This window comes from Chroicocephalus ridibundus, chromosome 15, assembly GCF_963924245.1.
Source record: "Chroicocephalus ridibundus chromosome 15, bChrRid1.1, whole genome shotgun sequence".
NCBI classification, from domain to species: Eukaryota; Metazoa; Chordata; class Aves; order Charadriiformes; family Laridae; genus Chroicocephalus; species Chroicocephalus ridibundus.
This window is the reverse complement of record NC_086298.1, coordinates 12077988-12099651: the sequence shown is the minus strand read 5'-3', so window position 1 is coordinate 12099651 and position 21664 is coordinate 12077988. Positions and strand designations below refer to the sequence as shown.

General features: G+C 45.4%; 3 protein-coding genes across 18 annotated transcripts in view; 1 reads left to right on the top strand and 2 right to left on the bottom strand.

The window, feature by feature from the left end:
* Nucleotides 1-4253, bottom strand: part of DDX31 (DEAD-box helicase 31) — a 50093-nt gene extending 45840 nt beyond the window's left edge. Inside the window, exons 1-6 of one of the 2 annotated variants that reach the window (XM_063353184.1) lie at nucleotides 4022-4253; nucleotides 2239-2489; nucleotides 1978-2053; nucleotides 1457-1500; nucleotides 927-997; nucleotides 274-338 (exon numbers count right to left, since the gene is read on the bottom strand). In XM_063353184.1, coding sequence (XP_063209254.1) covers nucleotides 274-338; nucleotides 927-997; nucleotides 1457-1500; nucleotides 1978-2053; nucleotides 2239-2489; nucleotides 4022-4096 — 582 coding nt within the window. In that variant the 5' untranslated portion in view covers nucleotides 4097-4253. Of the gene's footprint in view, nucleotides 1-273; nucleotides 339-926; nucleotides 998-1456; nucleotides 1501-1977; nucleotides 2054-2238; nucleotides 2493-4021 lie in introns of both variants that reach the window. The other variant, XM_063353183.1, reaches the window with a different exon arrangement.
* Nucleotides 4254-4262: 9 nt separating this feature from the next.
* Nucleotides 4263-18654, top strand: GTF3C4 (general transcription factor IIIC subunit 4). 8 transcript variants are annotated; one of them, XR_010073408.1, is made up of 7 exons: nucleotides 4263-4731; nucleotides 5513-7333; nucleotides 9178-9308; nucleotides 10228-10316; nucleotides 11401-14023; nucleotides 14182-14255; nucleotides 14742-17806. XR_010073408.1 is itself a non-coding variant. In XM_063353182.1 (5 exons), the coding sequence occupies exons 1-5, from the start codon at nucleotides 4399-4401 to the stop codon at nucleotides 11463-11465; spliced, it is 2439 nt and encodes an 812-aa protein (XP_063209252.1). In that variant the 5' UTR covers nucleotides 4263-4398; the 3' UTR covers nucleotides 11466-17806. The 8 variants fall into 8 exon arrangements, 1 of the variants encoding a protein (XP_063209252.1); XR_010073409.1 differs by having other exon boundaries at nucleotides 11401-14031; XR_010073412.1 differs by lacking the exons at nucleotides 14182-14255; nucleotides 14742-17806 and adding an exon at nucleotides 17816-18654.
* Nucleotides 18655-20605: 1951 nt separating this feature from the next.
* Nucleotides 20606-21664, bottom strand: part of AK8 (adenylate kinase 8) — a 75490-nt gene continuing 74431 nt past the window's right edge. For 5 of the 8 annotated variants that reach the window (XM_063353307.1, XM_063353310.1, XM_063353308.1 and 2 more), the window contains one exon: nucleotides 20606-21204. In XM_063353307.1, the coding sequence (XP_063209377.1) occupies nucleotides 20958-21204 (247 nt within the window). In that variant the 3' untranslated portion in view covers nucleotides 20606-20957. The other 3 variants (XM_063353313.1, XM_063353314.1, XM_063353311.1) reach the window with 3 other exon arrangements.

Sequence of the window (21664 nt, the reverse complement as noted above, 5' to 3'; positions counted from 1 at the left end):
CATTGCCTCTTTTCTGATCTACCTTCTCCAAACCTGACAATTTAGCCTGTTTAGCCGCTGCATGAAGCAATGGGGAATTCGTAACATTGTTCCTGCATCATCCCTATCTCAGCAGTACAAGGGGATCACATAAGCCACATGCACAAATAAGGACAGAGAACTGTTTAACCTTTGTGTCAAGAAGAGACAGTGATGACTACGTGATAAGAGCTGGATTTCATTTTTATTAATCTTAATATCAAAAGCAGATACATTTAATTCTAATGCGCCTACCTGTATTTTGGATTCCATTCCTTGCAAAGACTGTACAAGTGGAATCCCATAGGCAAGAGTTTTACCTTTTTAAAAGGGAGAAAATTGTAAGACTTTCCGTCAAAAAAAAGTGGCAATTACAACACTCCAGTAAATTAAAAACCATTCATCCTTCCATTCTTAAACTGAGGTCAGAGTCTGGAAAAGTTTTAATTACCTAGAAAGTTTCCAGAACGGAAGATTGACAGGCAATTCACCAAAGGGTTAAATTAAAATACTGAGGCAGTGGTATCCCACTAAGATCTATCTAAATAAATACCCTCAGCCCCCCAAGGAAACGAGACATCCAGACAGTTTGCTGTAGAGCAAGTACGTAAGTTTGGATGGTGAGAGCGTGTGCTGCTCAGCTCTGCAGCCCTCCTGGATCAGCATCCCCAGCACGAGCCTCGGAATCGGCACACGTGCAACGGCTGGCAGCTGCACACCAACACTCAGCCCCACCACTGCATCCTTACAGAAGCGTGCACAGCATCTGTCTGTGTCACGGCAGTCCCATGCCAGGCTTCCCAGCCTGTCACTTCCACGAGCTTTACTGGTAACGTGAGGTTTTGGTTCTGTATTTGGGATCCAGCTGAATACACCCCAGGAAAGGAGACTGACAATTAAACACTGACCTGAGCCAGTCTGAGATCTCACTAGAGCATCTTTGCCTTGCAGGAGCACAGGAATTGTTTGCTTCTGAACGCTGTGTAACAAACAAAACAGGTTAGGAAATATGAATGCAACACAGGATACAATCCTAAGGTTTTAGCCTACAATGACTGTTTCAAAGCTGTTTACCCCAAATTCCACGCATTTGTCTCTGCTGTGTAGCTCCATCAGCAGAGGTGATTTTGAAGGGAAGTCTCTAGATAGGCATCAGATGTGATAAATTGAAAACAGCTAGTTTTGACTCAAGTACCAAATTAGAAGGCAGGACTACATGGTTCCATCTACAGCTGTGAAAGCTGACTTACTGTCACAGTAAGTAATAACTAACAAGTTATTTCTCATCCCAAATTTTGAAAGCAACAAACCCTATGGCGATTGGAACAGCTTACTGGGTACTGTGGTCGTCACAAACCAATTACAAGTAATGAAACAATCATAGATGATTGGCTTTAAGGGGGAGTGAAGGGTGAAGTTTTTATATGAATTTGCTTACCTGGTCATGCTACTTATCTTCAGGACATTGTTTATTGTGGAGATCTAGAGAGATAACAAAGAGCAGTAAACAGGTTTCGTTGTCAACTGTTCCTTTTGTTACTTTCTGCAGTACAAGACAGAGCAAAAACCAGAAGACTGATACTTATTCTCTACATTACTGGACTGGGGCAACTGGATGTAAAAGTTCCCATGTCCTCAAAATACTTCTTAATTAATCAGAATTACACCATTGCTGGTACATCATGCAATATCGGACTTGTTAAAATACTGCACTCCCAAATAGTTCTCTGTGGTTTTTTGGTATTACAACTGCAAACAGTGAAGGGTGCTGGGACAGCGTGTTTGGGGACAGGTCAGGACACTGGCCAACACGTCGAGCTAAGAGACTACAACAACATCAGGCAAAATACCGGCACGCCTGCCCAAGTCACCAGGAATAACGGTGCATCTCTCAGCTCTCTAACCTGCTCCCCACCCAGAAAAGAATGCTTCAAGGCGCACAGCTTTCCTGCCACTCACCAGATGCGGATGGAGGTCCAACTGGCTAAAGCAATCTGTAGTGAAAACATTTTCTTGCACCTGCTGCACTGCTTTTCTGAGTTAGGGGAAACAAACCAAACAAAACACATGCTGTGGTTAAAAATTATACAGTATTCTATGTAAACAGCAATGAAAGTACTTATACCAAGCAACTACTTTGCCCAAGCAAGGGCAAGAATTCAAGACACTGAATTTCAAGGCATCGAAAGGGGTTTTTTTCCTCCCGCTTATCTAAAATACCTGTGAATTTCTGGGATATCGGGGTTGTTTCTAAACAGGCTGGATGTCTTAATGAAAGGTTTGGTTTTCTGGCTTTCATTTCGGTTGTCAGTCAACTGCTTCTTAGGAAGAGATTTTTGTGATGAACTTCCCTTCTCCCTGATGTCAGCTTCCGGAGCACATTTCTTGAAGGTGTTTATTGACGGCTTACGTTTACGTTTCAAAGGTGGGTTTCCATGTGGTGACTGGAGCTTTCTTTTCAGAGCACTAGACTGCTTTAATGTTAACAAACAAACCAGATAGCAAGAATTCATTGATGACTGAGAATTAACAACATGATATCACGTTCAACACAAACATCAGCCCACAGATATATCCCTTATTTTCAGAATGCCCTACCCCACGACTAAAGAAATTAAGTTTGATTTTTGCAGCTTCTTACTCTTAACAGATTCACCACCATGCCTGAGACCTCTGAACACTACTGAAATGCAAAGAGAAATCTAAAGTCATCTCTAAAGGATTTCATCTGGCTTCTCCAGTAACTGAGCAGAACATGCTTTAAAAATCTCTCTCAAAAGCTCTGCAAATCTCCTGATTACATTAAAGCCATCCCAGTAGGCTTCTTTCTTTCTTGGGCAGGAGGCATGGCCTGTACTTCACTCCAACTTATGCTTCTGCCAACTTCCAGCATTTCTGAGCTCTTTATTTCTTCTTCCGTAGCAATCAGTTTATTTTACTGATCTTCCAATCATCTTAAGAGAAACTTTCGCTCTACCTGTATCTCTCCAGGAACAGTGAAGAAGAAAATTAAACTTCCTTTGGTCCCCAAAGCCCTTCAATGTCCCTCAGCCCTTTTTCCCTAAACTTGCTTTTCCCAACACGATTGCAAAAGTCCTGAAATGTGTGAAACGCCAGCACAACCTTGCTCCACTTTTTTCTCTCTCTTCTCCACTCCTAGTTGCACGCACTGATTTTCTCTGTCCTCCTAGGAACCATATTGTTCTCAAACTCTATTACTTTTTTCAGTTCTGTCTTCACATTTTTGGCAACCAACCAACCAAAAAATCAACCTCCTACCACCAACATTCACGATCAGAAAAATGATGGTGGCGCTGCCCTACCTCAAAGTACCCATTATAACCTGGGCAAGCCCTGCCAAAGACTTAACTCTCACACATCTTTGCACAATGTTTTAAGAATGATTTAAAAACGTGCGAATAATAATTGAAACAACCCGGAACTACTGCAACAACAACTCTGATATTGAAAGCGTCTATTTAACCCATTCTTGTTCGCCTTTCCTTATGAGAGTAAGGCAGTTATTCCTGCAGCTCATGACAAGCCCACAAGTAGAAGTTTGCTCTAAAATACAGGGCTTCCCCTCCCCGGCAGCATTTCAAACATCCCCAAAGAGGCAGAGGCCTGTCAGAGCGTTGCCCGCAGCCCCAGCAGCCAGCCCCCGACAACGCAAACCAGTCAAACAAGGGCTGGCGAGCTCAGAGCGACCCCACAGCAGCCCACTGAGAGGGACCAGCCCAGCTCGCCCCCGCCGCGGCTCCCCCTCCTCAGCCCCCCCCCGGGGCGGCCGGGCCCGTCTCCCTGCCGAGCCACCCGCGCAGCCATCAGCCCCGTTTGGGGGGGGGGGGGGGAGCCAAAAGCTCCATTTAGTAACTTTTCTGACCCTATCCCCCCGCCGACCGCATCTCCCCAGGCCAGCCCCCAGCCGGTGCCTCCCCCGGTCCAGTCAGGGCAAGCACCAGGACCTGAGGCCGAGCCCTCAGCCTGTCCCGGCCGCACCTACCCGGCTGGGGGCGCCGGGCCCGCGGCCCCGCGGCACCGAGCTGAGGTTGAGGAGCAGCGTCCCTGCCGCCGCCATGGCCCGCCGCCTCCCACAGGGCCCCGGGGCCGCCCCTGGGGCCGGGCCCAACCCGCGAGGGCGGAGGGGAGACGGACACGGGGGGGTCCCCCATGGGAAAACGGCCGCTCGCCCGGCACCCCCAGCCACAGCCGCCCCCGCTGCGGGGGCTCGGCGGAGCCCGGCCCAGCCCTCCCGCCCGGGCCCCGTGGGGCAGCGCAGGCAACGGCGGGGGCAGCCCAAGCCGGGGCGGCCGGGGGCTTCGGCGGCAGCGGCGGCGCATGCGCGCTGCGGGCCCGGGCGGCCCGTGAGGCGGCGGTAAGATGGCGGCGGCGGCGGAGCGCGGGGGCAGCCCCTCACTGTCGGCGGGGGAGGAGGAGCCGCCGCTGGGGCTCGACTCGCTGGTGGAGGAGGCGGCGGCGGCGGCGAGCGCCGGGTTCCGGCTGACGGCCGTGCGGCGGGAGCCGGCGGTGCGGTTGCAGCACGGTGTCAGCGGGCTGGAGCCGCTGGCCTGGTCGGAGGATCACCGGGTGTCGGTGAGCACGGCCCGCAGCATCGCCGTGCTGGAGCAGCTCAGCGACGTCCACAGCGGCGGGCAGGAGATGGTGATCCACCGCACGGCCGTGCCCGCGCCCTCCGCCGCCTGTCTCCTCAAGGTGAGGCGGGCAGCGGCCGCCGGGCCCGGGGCCGCCGCGCCAGGTCCCCCCGGGACCCCCCTGGAGCTGCCTTCCCCCCCCGCCCGCCTCTGCCCCGCACGCCGCACTTGATGCGTTTTAAAGCACGGGGGGGGGGAACATAAATAGCCCAGTAATGCCAGGGTGCAACGTGATCCAGTATCAAGTGGATTTCAGGGATTCTAAAGTTTAGCGGTTTTTCTAAGAATTACTTGAGCTCCAGTACTTTGATGACAATGACTTCATTACAATTTTAAGTAGAAATCTTTCTTGGTTTGCTACCTAAGCTGGAAGGTTTTTGCAACAGGGACTGTTTGGGGCTTCAGGGGGGCTTCTGGCTTTTACACTCCTTAGCACAGAGAGGTGGCAAGTCTGGGTCATTATCTTATGAAATAACAACTCTTTTGTTGCGGATCTGAATGTGTTTTCCAGAACAATGCTGACAATATGTAATAACTTCAGTTGAAATACTGAGTGCTTTACAGTTTGAACGTTACGCCAAGTACCTTTAAGTACACAGTTGAGAACAGAAGTATGAAAACAGGCTCTCTGATTCAGCAGATAGAGATTCAATAGCTGAGAGTCAAAACTATACAAATTCAGGCCAACAGTGAAGTTTATGTCTTATTTAAGAGTGAGGTTAATTAGCCATTGGAACAGTGTAGCATCAGTTGTGATAGGAGTTTCAAGTGGGAATTAATTCTGGGAAAGTCTTCCTAAAAGTTCTACAAGTGTTTTAAAAGTTCTTTTTGTTATCTTTTAGGTTGGTCCAAAAAAAGAGGTAGCAGAATGTAAGGAAAAATTCGCAAGTTCAGTGGATCCAACGGTTAGCCAAACTTTCATGCTAGATCGAGTATTCAATCCCGAGGGAAAGTCCTTGCCACCAATGCGAGGATTCAAGTATTCCAGCTGGTCACCACTGGGCTGTGACGCCAATGGAAGGTGCCTCCTCGCAGCTTTAACCATGGACAATCGGTTGACCATCCACGCAAACCTCAACAGACTACAGTGGGTGCAGCTGGTGGACCTGACAGAAATCTATGGGGAGCGTTTGTACGAAGCCAGTTACAAACTTTCTAAGGCTGACGCTCCCAGGGGAGAACTAGGAGACTTCTCGGAATTTCAGCGGCGGCACAGCATGCAGACGCCAGTGCGCATGGAGTGGTCGGGCATCTGCACCACTCAGCAGGTTAAACACAATAACGAATGCCGGGATGTCGGTAGCGTGCTCTTAGCAGTACTCTTTGAAAACAGTAACATTGCAGTTTGGCAATTTCAGCTTCCATTTCTGGGTAAGGAATCAATTACTTCTTGCAATACCATAGAGTCTGGAATAAATTCCCCAAGCGTGTTGTCTTGGTGGGAATATGAACATAACAACCGAAAGATGAGTGGACTTATTGTAGGGAGTGCTTTTGGACCGGTTAAGATCCTTCCTGTCAATCTAAAAGCAGTCAAAGGCTACTTTACGCTGAGACAACCCGTAGTCTTATGGCAAGAAATGGACCAGTTACCAGTGCATAGTATCAAATGCATTCCTCTTTACCACCCCTACCAGAAATGTAGCTGTAGCTTAGTGGTGGCCGCAAGAGGAGCTTATGTGTTTTGGTGTCTCCTGTTGATATCCAAAGCAGGTCTGAACGTCCATAATTCCCACGTGACAGGGCTTCATTCTTTGCCAATCGTATCTATGACTGCAGACAAACAGAACGGCACGGTGTATACGTGCTCCAGCGATGGAAAGGTAAGGCAGCTGATTCCTATATTCACAGACGTTGCCTTAAAGTTTGAGCACCAGCTGATTAAGCTCTCGGAAGTGTTTGGCTCTGTCAGGACTCACGGAATAGCTGTTAGCCCGTGCGGCGCGTACTTAGCAGTTATTACGACAGAGGGCATGACTAACGGTCTGCACCCGGTTAACAAAAACTACCAAGTTCAATTTGTAACCCTTAAGACTTTTGAGGAGGCAGCTGCACAGCTCTTGGAATCCTCTGTTCAGAACCTTTTCCGGCAAGTGGACTTGACAGACCTTGTACGCTGGAAAATTTTGAAGGATAAGCATATTCCTCAATTCTTACAGGAAGCACTGGATAAAAAGATTGAGAGCTGTGGTTCTACTTACTTCTGGCGGTTTAAGCTATTTCTCCTGAGGATTTTGTACCAGTCAATGCAGAAAGCTCCCTCAGAGGTCATGTGGAGACCTTCACACGAGGATGCAAAAATCTTGATATCGGATTCCCCTGGGATGGGCAGCACTGAAGATGATCAAGAGGAAGGAACTTCTAAACAAGCCAGCAAGCAGGGCCTACGTGACACAGGCAAAGGTATGGACATAGATGACACTGCAGAGGATTCACTTCCTCAGTCAAGTGACATAGGAGGCCGCGAGCCAATGGAAGAAAAGCTTCTTGAAGTACAGGCACAAATTGAGGCAGTAGAAATGCACTTGACACGAGAACACATGAAACGGGTGTTGGGAGAAGTTTATCTACACACATGGATTACAGAAAACACCAGTATTCCCACCAGAGGAGTCTGTGACTTCTTAATGTCCGATGATGGCTATGATGACAGAACAGCACGAGTAAGTGCACCTCTATGCTCTGGGGATTTGGTGTGACAAGTGACTTCTTTCTCCCCCCTCCATATCTGTCATGACAATACAACTTTGGGATGGGAAAGAGAACTGTAATCATGTCATCCTTGCCAGGCAGCGTCTATAGAACAGACAGCTTAAGTTGTCCTTCCTCGAAATTGTGGAGTAGGAGGGAATGTAAATACAGATGTTGAAATTTGGATGAGGTACAATAAAGAATAAGCATGCCTGAGATTTTGCAGAACAAGGGAGAGGACCACGGTTATTCCGCTGCTGTTCATGGGTTTAGAACTTGTACTGATTGAGAGGGATGTTTGTTTTCATGGCTAAGTTTATTCAATCTATCCTCTCTACAAAACTAAACTTAGGTATTTGCCATAGTCAGTTACGCCTGTAGTTCTAATTTTAAGAGTTGCAGTATCACTTCTTAAAGTATGTATAATTGGAAGTGCTGTGACTGTTCAGGTGGTACATCAGGTCTTGTCATTGCCCCTTGAGCCTCCAGTGGAAAGATCAGTTACAGAGTTTCAGAAAGTGATTGTGTTTTATGAGTTAAATCCAGTGATTCAGAACTTTATGCAGGATTTTCAATTAACCAAGCTGACTGAATGTCTTCGTTATAACATACATGACTTGAACCTTCGGGCACGCTTGCATTTATTTAACTATAATAAATAAGCATAACTGAATGCTTGGCTGGGCCAGGAACTCTTCCCAAAGTTGCAATACTCCCTACCAACAATAAAAGCATAACTACAAGGACAGTATCCTGACTATTGCAATGTGTAGAGTAAGCATCTGTGTCAGGAAATAAGTGATCATGAACCTTGCACTGGGCAGTGAAGTTTTCTCTGTATAGACATCAGACAAAGGGAGCTTCAGTGGGAACACACTGCCATCAGCCTCCTGGCCCTTAAGACTTGATGACAGGAATGTCTCAGATATCTCTGTACCTCTTTGTATGAGCAGGGAACAGTTCTTTGCAGTACCCAAGCCCTTGAATCGCTTGAACTCTAAAAATGAACCCTTGCATTGCATCCAGAAAGACAGAGGAAGGAAGCACGTTCCCATTACTGAGGTAGTGTGGCGTTCTCTCTGCTGGACTTACAGCCAAGCAGGCCACACAGCACGCCCGTCAGTAACTCACTAGGAGGGTATTCTGGCAGAACTGCTGTGTTTTTCTAGCATCCGATTACTATGAATTGAAGGTTTGAGAGGTTGCTTTTCTTATCTTGTAACAAGATTCTTGTTTTTATAGTGATTAAAAGCTGACTTCCAAATTCTATTTTATCTGTTCAGTTTGCTGTCACATTTTAAAGGTCCTTGGAATGTGTTTTATATCTATTGAAATGTCAAAGACAAATTTGATCACATAAATGTTCTACTATAAACATTATGTATACTTTAAGATGACTGCTGAAGACATGCATCCAGGTAATTTCTGAACAGGATTTTTTTTAGCGCATCCATTGTGATAGGCATGTGAACGTGAAAGCATTTCTATAATGGTCAGTGGCATCCTCTGAAGTGGTGTGATACCAGTTTCTTCAGTACTTTTAAAATTTGCAAGTAGCTTAACATAACACTATTGCTCTTAAGTTCTGTATCCCTTTACTGTAGGACAGAAACCTTTAGATGATCATAAAATGAGGCTAAATTAATACTTATCGATGTATTCTGTATCTTCTGCTTTTATTTCTTCAAATTCAGTGAAGAGCATAGATCTTGAATCCTGTATCATATTCTGAGATCCCAGTATCCTGAGGGAAGTTTCCACCTTTCAGTAGGCAGCTGTCTTGCTGTAAACAACGCTGACTGCTCTGTGTTCCCAGGTGCTGATTGGGCATATCTTAAAGAAAATGAACAAACAGACTTTTCCAGAGCACTGCAGCTTGTGTAAAGAGATCCTGCCATTCACTGATCGCAAACAGGCAGTCTGCTCCAACGGACATATTTGGCTCAGGTAATTGCTTCTTAAAAGAGTTTTTGCTCTCCTCTGGATAATTTAAACATACTTAAATAGCTAACCTAACACACTTCCTAGTGTTGGAGTAAAAAGACATGAAGTATGTTATCCATGCTGCAGGTAAATGCAATTTTTGCTGGCTGTTATCTGCCCTCTTGCACGAGAGAGCAGGCATTGTAGATTGGATTTGGTTCTTTTACCAGTACGCTGTTTTTTAAAAGAAAATGCTTTTGATCATCTTTTTTCTTCAAGCAGGGGGGAAGGGAGAAAGTAGGTGAGAGAAAAAATCAAGCACAAGTCATCCTTTGGAACAGCACATGAAGGAGGAGGGTTTGGTCTAGCTACTGCAGCATTTGAAAACAAAGTAATTTAACAAGAAATGATTGGAAGCAGCCACATTGAGAAGTCAGACGAGTTCTGGAACATCTAGGAAAGGAAGTCTTCCAGTATCACTGTATCAGATACATGGTGATTGTCCCTGGAGACTTGGCAAGTCAGTAATCTGTCACAAACAAAAACCTTTGCCTAGCGGATACAACGTGCTAGTTTGGCTAAATAGTCATTGCCTTACAGACACCGTGCTTCTTCCCCACTGCAGTAACCCTCAAGCTTTTCACCTCTTCTACTCTATGCTAAAACTTTTTGGCCAATGATGAAACTTTTTTCGATGGTATATTGATTTTTTGGCCTTTTTCATTTTTGTGACCATATATAATTGGGTAGACTTGTGAAATTTCATTTACCTGAATTAATAAGTTATTAATTTTCATGTTTAATGTGTCTCATTACTGCCCTTGCTCTCAGCAAGGAAGGTCTATTGGGAACAGAACTCAGCCTCCAGTCAGGGCGTAGGATCAGGTCACAAAACAACAGGACAGAACCCCAAGCCTCGATAAAACTACTTGTCCTTTCACAGGTGCTTTCTAACCTACCAGTCCTGTCAGAGTTTGGTGTACAGGAGGTGTTTGCTTCATGACAGCATTGCACGGCATCCAACCCCAGAAGGTAAACTGTTCCTGTGGCCAAAAGGGGCAGGATTATGTATTATTAAGATTTATTTGCAAAATGACTTGAATCCGTTTCACCGACCTCTCTTTCAGACAGTTACCATGTGAAGTACTAGTACTCTGCATGTCAGAGTCCTGTTGTTGTCCATGCATTAGTGGCATACGTTAATTACAAAATAGTGACTGCAGAAACTAATTTATAAATATGACATTTTAATGAGAGCTGGGTAAACACATAATCTGTGCTGGAGTGCTACAACCGTTAGTTTATATTCAAGATGAATATATTAGCATCCAGTTCTGCAAGAGCTGAGGGTCATTGAGATTCCATTTCAGTGCAAGCTGTATTGATCCAGCACAGATTAAGGAATAGTTGTCACCTTGCTGGCTTAGGTCCCAAACCTGCCAAAAGTAAGTACATCGTTCAGAGACAGTAATGGCAGGCTGTGGGGGCCAGTCAGCCTTTTGGCTTTGCATTTTTAGAGTTTGAGGAAGGACAAGCTGTGCAGGAAAATTGTTTTCTTCCCAACTGGTACACTTAAAAAAAATAATCATGGAATACTCTAACAGTTTGTCTTAAAGTGTAGGTGATACTTTTCCTTTTCCCATAATATGTGGGTATTCCAGTCAGCGCTAAGGATCAACTACAGAACTTAAACCTCTGTGGAGAGAGGCCGTAAACTTACTTTCCTTAATATTGGAGAGGGACAAAGAAAGAGGAACCAAGGACTGTGAAGGATCTTATATGAAGGATCTAATTTCAGTTAAGAAAATGAGAACGATGCATTTGTGGCATAGTGATCCTTTAAATTTTTTTTCCTATATAGCTATTTAGATGAGTATGTAATATAGCGTGGACTGTTTCACCTTAATTTTGTCCCCTACTGAAGGGGGTTTTAAACTGGCATTACTTAAAATGTCAAGACAGAAATGGAGGTGGATTCCTCTGAACTCTCAGTTAATCCTGCATGGTGAATATATACAAACTGTTTCAGGATTACTATTTAGTTTGTCCATCTCAGTCGTCATTCCTGTGTTCATCTCTACCTGCAGCTTTAAACAACTTGTTTTCTTATTTGCAGATCCCGAGTGGATCAAGAGGTTATTGCAAGGACCTTGCACGTTCTGCGATTCTCCTGTGTTTTAGAGAAAAGCTATGTAAAGATTGAAAGTATTTTCTCTATTGCATAAGCTCCCTTCAGTCTCGAAGGATACAGAGCAGAGGAGTACAGGCTTTACTGGAGGGGGAAGACGTTGTCCGCAGCCCTGTAAATAGAACATCGGAGGTTCTAGAAACTCCTTAAGTCCAGAGCCCATTCCATGCTCCAGAAACAGGAGTACATCTGGAAAAGCGAGTTTATAAAGCGGTTTGGAAATGCACCCCATTGAAGCAGCAGCAGCTGGACACGCTTCCTTTTACTGGAAGGGAACTAAAGTCTTAAGCACGCAGTGTGGACTGTCCTTTCTGCCCGACAGCCGTGCGATTCCCCAAAAGCTAGGACGGGAACAGCGGAGCTGCCTTTGAATGGTCTTGGTGGGTAGAGAAGGCTTCAGCTTGTAGTGCTCTCTCTTGCTTTTTAACAAGCACCGGCACTTGGTGCAGAATATTAAATTATCCAAATAATTTGTGGTTCTAATTTCTTGCAGAGTGAAGCATATGCCAGTTACAGCCATATGAAAGAAATTGGCCATTATATTAATTTCACTTAAATCTAGAAGAATAACTGCCTCTTAGCTGTTGTAACAGTATTGCAGTCAGAAGGGTAATATTGGCTGCCTGGTCAAATACGGATCAGTAAGAATAATTTTAAAATGTAATCATTATTAAACTAATAGCAATTAGATTAAGCACTAATATATATATAATTTCCAATGCTCTTAAGTCTCTTGCCCCACTTTCTTTTTCTGAACTAAGTTCTAATCAGTTCCTAGCTTTTGCCAATGCGTATGCCTTTTGTTTCACTTAACCTTCTACCAACAGGAATCATGTTTTCCAGTGTAACTCAGTTACCAAAAACATTACCCGTTTACCTTATTTTCAATTGAATTGTATGGCAAGCTTCTGTAAAACTCAATTACTGTATGAAGGAGACTCTCAAGTAATCACTCCCAGCTGACATTTTCTTTTTTCGTAATAATGCAGTAAAAAAACCCAAACAGAACACCACAAGGCCCACCATGGCAAACATGTCATAGGTAAAGTTTCCACAGGTGGTCATGGAGTCTGGTGAAACCATTCTTGTATAATCCTGACTTTCTCATCAAGAGATTCCTAAATACGCCAATGATGTAGCATGGCTGAGCCCAGAAATTTATTCTGCCTTTTAACTGTCCTATCAGAAAAAAACACCTTTCTTTCTTTGGCATCCAGTTCCTATGGGGAGCAGGAGAATCCTTTTCAACTTCCTATGCAGTGTTAGAGGAATATTACCTCCAAAATGTGTATAGTTATTTGGTACAGTTTGTCTTGTTAACTTAAATCATGTCGTCAATTCAAAGTTTCTGTATTTACATTCTTCAGAGAACCAATCTGGACACTGGGATGTGTTGCCCTGTTCGTGATTCATGACACTTCTAATTGTGTGTGAAGTCCTCTTTAGCTATTTGAGAAATCAAGGAATTGTCCTGACGGTATCAGTCTCCAATGATGCATGTGTGGATTGGTGCTTAAGTTTCCTTGATTCAATGACTATGCATATTTTCTTAACGTTCCTTCACCTTTAATAGGAGCAATTTTTTTCAGCTAACATTAAAACGAGTCAGCTGTCCTTACTATTCGGTGTTTCATGCATTAAGCATGATAGTGCTTGGAGAATAATATTAATATAGTAGACTAGAATGGCAGAAGCACATTCATCTGTAAAATAATTAGCCTTGTTTGTAAATATCCTTGGAAGTGATACCATAATTGTATTAAAGAAATGTTTAGTTTTTTATTGCTGTTCATTGAAAAATCGAAATTGCTTTAGTGTGTCTGCAAAGAATGAAAATGTAGATTGTGATAGCATCTAGTAAAACAAAGAGTAACCTCGACACCTAACGTGTGCATAGTTTGGGGCCAGGTTCTGTACCTGGGGCAGCATTTATCTTCTCCTTCCCATGGGGATGAGGTTTGGGAGGGACAGAACATCCATTTCCAATATAAGCGGAACAGAAGGTTTATTCATGGTGGCAGAGAAAACGTTTCAAGTGGAAGCTGCACGTCCATGTCCAGGCAGCCCTGACCAGTTCATCAGTAAGTATTCGATTCAGAAATTCACCTGACTATGGAAGAGGTGAGAGCTCTCCGGACCCACGTGTAAGTGCTTTTCAAAAAAAGTCAGAGAACATTTCTTTGATACTGGCTTAGAAACCATAGTAATATCCTGATCTGCTGAAACGTTTAAGTCTGGCTGACCGAAGGGTTCAGCGTGATACCATTACGTTAACTCCTGCTGATTACGTCTAGCCGTTACCTTGAATTTCCCTGGATTGAGTTGTAATGCTTTAGCCACATAGAAGCTGTAGTACACCTAGCATTAATGTTTATTTTCCTTGTCTTTCAAGGCAGTAGATACTCAGTATACCATTGCCAGTTTATTTAACCTGATTTATGACTGCTGGGAGAATGGAATTTTAAAGCCAATGATGTCGGCTTTGTCTGCATGCCAGTGGAGATCCTTTAGCACAAAGCTTTCACTTCTCACCCTGACCCATTCACAACAGGTAAAGAGGTATTGTGATTTACTTTCTTTTTTTAAGAAAAAACAACATTACTGGTTCCTAAGTGTATTTTTAACTAGCGTAGGCTTGTGTAGCACTGCACACCTCAGACCAGTAACGTTTAACCTCTGATGCTGATCTTACTGGATTTTTCTGCCCAGCTAACAGCCGAGACTTCCTTCAAGAAACCTTCTATCTGTCTTGGACTCATGACTCGCAGTTTGGGAACGTGGAGGTTAGTCCCACCCCTGTTGGGGTACTGTAACAACCTGCAGGGCTGCAGCAGCGCCTCGATGCCTCCTCCCTCACGTTGTCCTAATCAAACCCCTTGCTTTCGGCCCACACAGGGAGGGCGAGCGGGTGCGGAAGGTACGAGCACCTGCTGCCAGATGCTCATGCCGTTCTGCCGTTAACAGAGCTGCCTTCTCGAACTAATACGTAGTCGAGCTATCCAATATTAAGGCCCAGTCTGTTTTGAGAAACGAAGTATTCAAGGAACAAATCCCACAAAATCAGTTTTTTCTCACTAAGCTTTTGCCCTGAGTTTTGTGAGATGTCTCAAACAAGTGAATAGTTAAAGGCACTCGTCAACCGCTTCGCCATTTGGTGGTAAACACTGTGGCTGTTGATGGTGCCTCGTCTCCAGAGGAAGACTAACACCCCAGCAGAGAGACTAAGCGGTTCTTCATGCACTGCTTTTCTTTTTTTTTTTTTTTTAAAGGGTTGTGGTATTTGCTGTTGCATCTGAGAATTAATAGCCAGAGATGCTCTGTTCTGTGTCAGAAGCCAATCTGTCACTGTCCCTGACAAGTGGCTTCTGATAGTATTTAAGATTTGCTGCTCATGACGGGGACAGGAGTTTATCCCTCCTCCACTGGGACGAAGAAATCCAGGCTAATCCAGGTTCGATGGATAAGCAGAACAGCTCTGGACTGGGCAGCTGCTTAGTGCCTTGGTGCTAGATGCCGTTGTTGGAACCAAGGTGAAAGTCTGGGGTCATGAGGACTCTGTCCTGGGTCTCCACACTACACTCCTGCTCTGGAACTGGTGACAGTGGAACTCATTGCGGCCTTTTACCCCGTTCAGCTGTGGCTTGGGGACTTCATCATTCAATCGTCCTTTCCTTTTGTATGTTCCCCCATCCCGTTAATCCTATTGTATATTTCTAGAGAGGAAATACTATGGTTGCTAATGCAGACATACAGGCAATAAATATTTCCCTGATTTTCTTAAAACTTACCAGGTTTTCTACTGGCTAGTGTATCACCAGTGATTATGGGCAGCATAACACCGTTTATTCTATCCTCATCAAGGGTTCCTCGATGTAAAAGAAACGAATGCAAACATTTAGAGTCTAAGCTAAAGGCTGACAAATCACACTTGTCCTGTTACACCCTAAACTAACATTTACAGGAGACTTGTTTGTAAAGCTTAGTTTCTCAAAGCCAGAGCCCTTCCTTTATGAGTTGCCCAGTCTGTGAAGCAGTGGCCAGCCCTGCAGGCACAACTGCAGGTGGCTCAGTTGCCACCTACAGCTCCGGCATCAGAGAGAGGAGGAAGAGAGCCCATCCCCGCTCCTCAGAGCCTCACCGCGGAGCAGCTCGGGGTTAATCACTGAAGCTATTGCTCTTTTGACAACACCTGACCTTTGTGGGCGAGACAGAGGTGCAAGGCCAGTTAGATGGGGCTGTCGAGAGAGTATCTTCAAGGGGGCAGGACGGGGGCTGCAGGAAGAAAAAGGTACCTCTTCATTCTCTCTACTCTGCCTTCCTGCGCGAGTGGAGCTGGGGATGGCAGCAAGAGACCACCATGTGCCCGCTTGCTGCTGGCAGGCATCATCAAGTGCTTGTTGGCATTTTACAACCTAGTTCATGCTGGTTATTGAATCCTTTCTGGCAGTCACCTTCTAAGGGTGTAGTTAGTAGCAGTCCAATACTTAACAATGTAATAAACTTCAGAATCTGTTACTGCAGAGCACTAGTTCATGTTTTTACAGCTGGATGTAAGGGCAATAGCAGTCTTAGCCTCAAAGCGTTGGTCGTCATGGCAAAAGTTGGATTTACAGTAAGCGTCTAAATTAACTGGAAGAAGGTGTTTATGGGCTCTCAGTACATAAAGGCAAAATGCTCAAAGCAGTTACCAGTACTACGTCTGTCCTCATCCCCCTCTTGTACTCCCTTTTGAAGCTTTCTGTATCGGGTCTGTAAACGCACAAATGATGCTGGTTGTCCTCCAGGCTCACGTCGTGGGGGGCTTTACTCTTTAACCAGAACTGGTGCAAATGCCTGTGTGGAGACGGCTGATAGCTTACAGCTCTGCTGGCAAATACCAGGTTGGAAAACTGCTTTTTTTCCCCTCCGTGTGGGTAAACAAGGACAACTTGAGCCTGGCCCTTCATCTGGTGTCCTGTCCTGCCTGTCGAAGGAGGGGGAATCTGAACACAATGGAGCTGAGCCTTCTCTTGGAAGTCTCGATGCGGGATAGCTTTTCACAACGTGCAGAGGGTAGGAAGCGTGCACAGCGATGCCCACAGAGCTTTAGTTTTCATTTCCAACCGAGAAGGGCCTCGTATACATACTCTCACTGAAATGTCTGTCTGTGCTCATCTTTGGCTGTACTCGGTTCTCACTCCTGCTTTACACTGGAGATGTTCCCAGACCCTTCACGTCAGTGGGAATGTTCTTATTCCATCACTATTTTTTAACGTGAACTCAGTTGTTAGTACTTTTCCCCCTGAAGACCTGGAACTCCTGCTGCTCTGTCCTGACGCGGGCGGTGACCTCAGGAGTGTCACAGCTGCCTGTGGATATTGGTTTCGTTGTTGCAATGCAGTGGGTACACAGGGCGCTAATTATCATTAATTATACTACAGTCAGGGGCAGAAAGTGGAGTGGTTCCCTGTGCTGTCCTAGGCTGTAGCTGAATGAACCCAAATGTGAATGTTGGGAGCCCCTTCATCACAGGAGGACTCGTGCACTGCTGAGAGCCTACAGCAGGCGGCACAGGGCAGTGCCAGCCCCGCGCCATTCTTATTTAACACAAAACTAGGAGGCTGGCCCCAAAAAGGGAAAACCCAAGAGCCATCCAAATGGAACTGTTCGGAGGAGAGTTTAATTGCTCGCTAATCTAGTCGATCTCGTCGTGCTGCTTTAATTCCGTTCTGGGGTGTGAGTGTTGTAGCTGTCCGACCGCACGGTCACCAGGCTGAATGAACAGCAAAGTTGAGTTTTAATCTTCAGTTTGGGGATTTTTTCCTTTGAGACTTAGTTCATGGGAGGGTCTGACAAAGTTGCTGTGAATACTGATGCTGTGTATATGGCACATTTTGTAAACGTGAAGCAAACCTGGATGAATGCTTTCTATACTGCGACAGTAGCATTGTAATCCTGCTCCTTTTTTATTCTAAATAAATAAATAAAGTACTTGTTTGTAATGTCTGTATTTTAAGGGACTGAATTCCTGGGAGGGACCTGGGGTGCCAAGAGCTGAGACTGGCAAAAGACAGCAGTGTAGTTAAAGCACTCAGACCTTCAGCAAAAAACTTCACATTTAAAAAGAAAAAAAAGCTTAATAATAAAAATCTCACTGTGGCCAGTGTCAGAGAACACCGGTGGTAAAGCCTGGGAGGGGACCCGGGGTCTGATAGTGCCCTTCAGCCACACAACCATTCCCTTCTCGCCAGCGGAGGTTCTTTTCCCTGGCCTCCTGAACTCCTGCGCCAGAAAACAATTACGCTAAAGAACCAACGTTCTTTGATGAAAGGGGCCTGACATCACCTTTTCTTTTCTTCCGTAGAATCAAACAGTTCTTGTTGCAGGAAGAGGAGGATAACCCAGGAGAGCCTGCTTGTCGAGGGGAATAGACAGTTTTCTGTGCCATGTATGACAAGGCAAGAGTCACCTTTCAGGTTCAGTTTTGGCAACTGCGACACAGATGGGCAGTTACAGGTTTGTAACCAGAGTTTGCTCCTACTGCAGATCAACTGGGCTCCAGCTGCCCCTCCGGGGAGCAGAACTGAGGCACGGGAACCCACCGGGCCTGTCTTTGCTCTAAAGCAAACCTTAAGGACCTGTACGAACGCCTTGCTGGCCCTTCCTGCATTACAGTCCCACGGCTTCTGCAGCACCTTCTGAGTGCGTGGTGCCAAAGCCACCGACATTTAAGGTTTTTCTGCTGGCGTCATCACCCAAGCAGCACCCAAGCCTTACAGGGAAAGGTGAGAAACCAAAGGAGTCGGCAGGGGAAATCTTTGAAGAGCTACAGGGGGTCCTTGCAGAGACGGTGCTGGGGGATTGGGTCTCCTGCCTCCGTTCAAGCATCCTTCCACCACAGGGCACTGAAGGATCTAGTGTTTGGAGCTGGTGGATACAGAAGTTTGTGGAAGAGCTGGACATACTCATCTTGTTGCTGAACTACGTAATTAACAGCATAATATATAGGGTGTAGCACAACCTCCAAGCAGCCCTCTCTGCAAAGCATCTTCGGAAAGCAGAGAGATAAAAGACGTCCATTTCAGAACTGGGCAAGCTCTACAATAAGTAACGTCTGGTCCCTGCTGCGTTCTTACCACCTCCTCTTCACCTTGTTTTTCTCATTGCTCAACATTTGTTTTGCCAGAATAAGATGCTAATAAAATCAAGCGCAGTTACCAAATTGCTTTTCAAGTGTTGCATTCCAATTATAAAAGCCTAATTCCTCCTTCCACCCACTGAACCTTTTTGGTATTAACAGGCTTTACTATGCAAAGTGATGCAGGGGCTGTTTCGTTTACAGTAATTAAATGAATGTCAATTGTTTTAGTTGTTTCCGAGGGAGAGTTCTACATGAGTATTAGCATGTTCTGCTAACCCTTACGTTCTGCACTTCAGGCCTGCTGCAAACCCTTGGGGGTTGACCATTGACCTGAGACTCCGTACCCAGACATGCCAAGCGCATCTCAATGAGAGGAGCTCTTTTTCTCAGTTTCTATGGAACCAGCAGAGCGGAACTAATATAGCGTCCGCATATAGATGAAAGAATGAAGAGGAAAAAGGGCTTTACAGCTAAATTAATTAAGCAGATGTACCTGTCTAATTAAAGATGCACTGTCCCTTTTGTACCCTAGCTGCAGTACAAACAGTATTTAAATACACTCTCTATCCATTTCATCTATCAAAATATTTAGTAGGAACACTGAGATGAAGGTGATATTAGCAAGATGAGCTTCCCATGTATTATTAATAGAAGGGCTCCCAATTATGCATGAATGCTACAGCATATCTTTATAGCGATAGCATAAAAACCAGCTGCCCAAGTAGGTTACCAAACAGCACATTTGTAACAGGTCGGACTGTTAGAAATGCCCTCGCCCGGCTTTGCAGGAGGGCTGGGGCTGGGCCCTGTGCCGGGGGAGCAGCCGCTGCCTCAGCCTGGCCCTACGAGCCGGGATTTCTCAGCACAAGAGGCACGGAGGACTCAGCTGGCGTTGCTGGTGCCAGAGGATTTGGCTTTCTTAGATTTCAAAGATATTTATTCTGAGATTTTTAAAGCTGCCCTCAAGGCTGGAAAGTCCAACTCCCATTCACCAAACCACCTAAAGGTAGTGAAAATTCTGACCTTAAACTCTCCCAAAATATCCTCATAGCCATCTGGATAACCAGGGTATTCCCACCTGAATTTACTCTGCAGGTGTGAGAAGAGAACTCGGCATGCATACCCCACAGCACCTCACATAGACCTAGACACACACGATCAAAGACAGCAACAAAGACCCAAACTTATTTACAGCAATAGGATCAGAGAAATCTAAAACCAAAAGGCTCCTGGAGGCCTGTCCTCTCTGAAAGGAGAGGGCACGCGCCTCCTGCATCTTCCCAGACACAGAGGCTTCTAGGAGAAAGACGAAGCTCCTCCCCATGCCCAGGCCAAAGGGAATTCACACTCATACCCAAGGGAGAAATAGAAGGAGACATAATAGAGGCATCAAACTCAGGGCTCCTCTGAATCACAACAAATCATGCCCCTTTCTTAGAAGCATTAAGGATGTGCCCGTCCATAGCCAGAGTCTGAGCTGGCTAACAGTGCTGTGCTGTTTATCATGGATTTTCCAATTAAGAAAGACTTACCTGAGCATTTACTGCAGCCAGGTCCAGCCAGAGCGAAAAAACCCAGGCACCAACCTGCCCAGCCGCAGCTCGGTCAGGGCAGCCACAGGCCGAGTGCCTTACTCCCTCAGGAAAACAGGATTTAGTAACCTATCTGCTCCTGCAGCTCGTTATGTCCTTAATTGGGTTCTGAAAGAGATGAACCTGCAACCAGTTTTATATGGCTCTGGGTATTTTTTCCAGTTGATCTGAGTCTTCCAGCCTGGCTGCGGGTTTGGAGTGCAGAACAGGGTGACTGTTTTGTCAGAACTTGTTGAACAACCTGAGTTAACAAAGGGGTGCAAACCTCCTTACCCTGGCCTCAAAGCACTGCAGTTGCCTGGGGGAGCGCTGCAAGCTTCCTTTTCCTATTTGCTTCCGTGTTTGCCCGCAGCAGAGTGTGCCAGTGAGGTAGGTGGGTAGTGCCCGTGCAGTTTTGGTGGAAAGCACTGAGTGAATAAGGCACGAACACATCAAACAGCTTTAATATTGCAAATTGGCTTCGTGGGTATTACACGGTTAAGGCAAAACAACTATTCACTGAACCAGAGAATCAGAAAAAAGATACTTGACTTAAACACAGGAACTTCCCTAGCCACAGTGCTTCATACCTTGGACCACAACATAAGAGCCAAAACAATTTCCCATAAAATACAGGTTTTTTTACTCTCTGCTTTGATCAACCTTGGTGAGCTTCGAATTTAACGCAGCTTGGCTGAGTGCCTGTTCACTTGTGACAACTGCCACTTCAGTGACTGGACTGCAAACATAGGGAAAAGTTCAAAATCAACTGTGCCGTAAATAATCCTTATTAATTATAAGCTTTTTAATTTTTTGCATGGAAGAGGCTTAATGATACAGCTTTCTATAAACTCAAAGACAACATGAGGGTCTTGGTCAGCATTGACATAAAAAGCGTCTTCATAAAAATCCTCCAGTTCCTTGACATTCCTGTAATAGGTTTCCAACTGCTTCTCAATATTTTCTTCCTTGTCTCTAGGGTGCTGCCTGAGACGGGCTTGGATCTCCGGTGTGGGTGCTGGTCTGAATGTAGTGTGGTATCTGGAGATGAGACACAAATGCCACCGCTTCAGCTCAAGGTGAGGACACAGTGGCTATTTCCTAAGATTCAGAGCAAGTAATCTGTCATCCCTGCTCTCAAGAATGCTGGATGCTCAAAAGGCAAGAGTTTCTCTTGAGGTGACCCAGAGAGAGTGCTGCTGGTGTTCATACACTTCACACAAGGTGTGGAGAAATCCCCAGCATGTGCCAAGCGCTCCAGGTTCAGAAGCATTTCCAGATCTGTTCCAGATCCAATCCCAAGGTATCCTGTTTTACTTGTAATCTTTGATTTCTATCTTAAAAAAAAGCATCCAAAAAAGCCTAACCTTAATCCTTAGCACCTGTTACAAATCTTTGCTGTGCTTTACTGTTATGCTGATGCGGGACATTAGTCAGGAAAAAACTGCCAAACTTTGCGTGCTTTCTTTGCATCGAATCAGAGCCCAAACCCAGCCCTGTG

Excerpts from the sequence above, each read along its gene's own strand:
- GTF3C4 (XM_063353182.1), top strand. The coding sequence starts at position 4,399 with ATGGCGGCGGCGGCGGAGCGCGGGGGCAGCCCCTCACTGTCGGCGGGG. Across the intron at positions 9,309-10,227 it reads AACGGACATATTTGGCTCAG|GTGCTTTCTAACCTACCAGT; the intron begins GTAATTGCTTCT and ends GTCCTTTCACAG. Across the intron at positions 10,317-11,400 it reads ACGGCATCCAACCCCAGAAG|ATCCCGAGTGGATCAAGAGG; the intron begins GTAAACTGTTCC and ends TCTTATTTGCAG.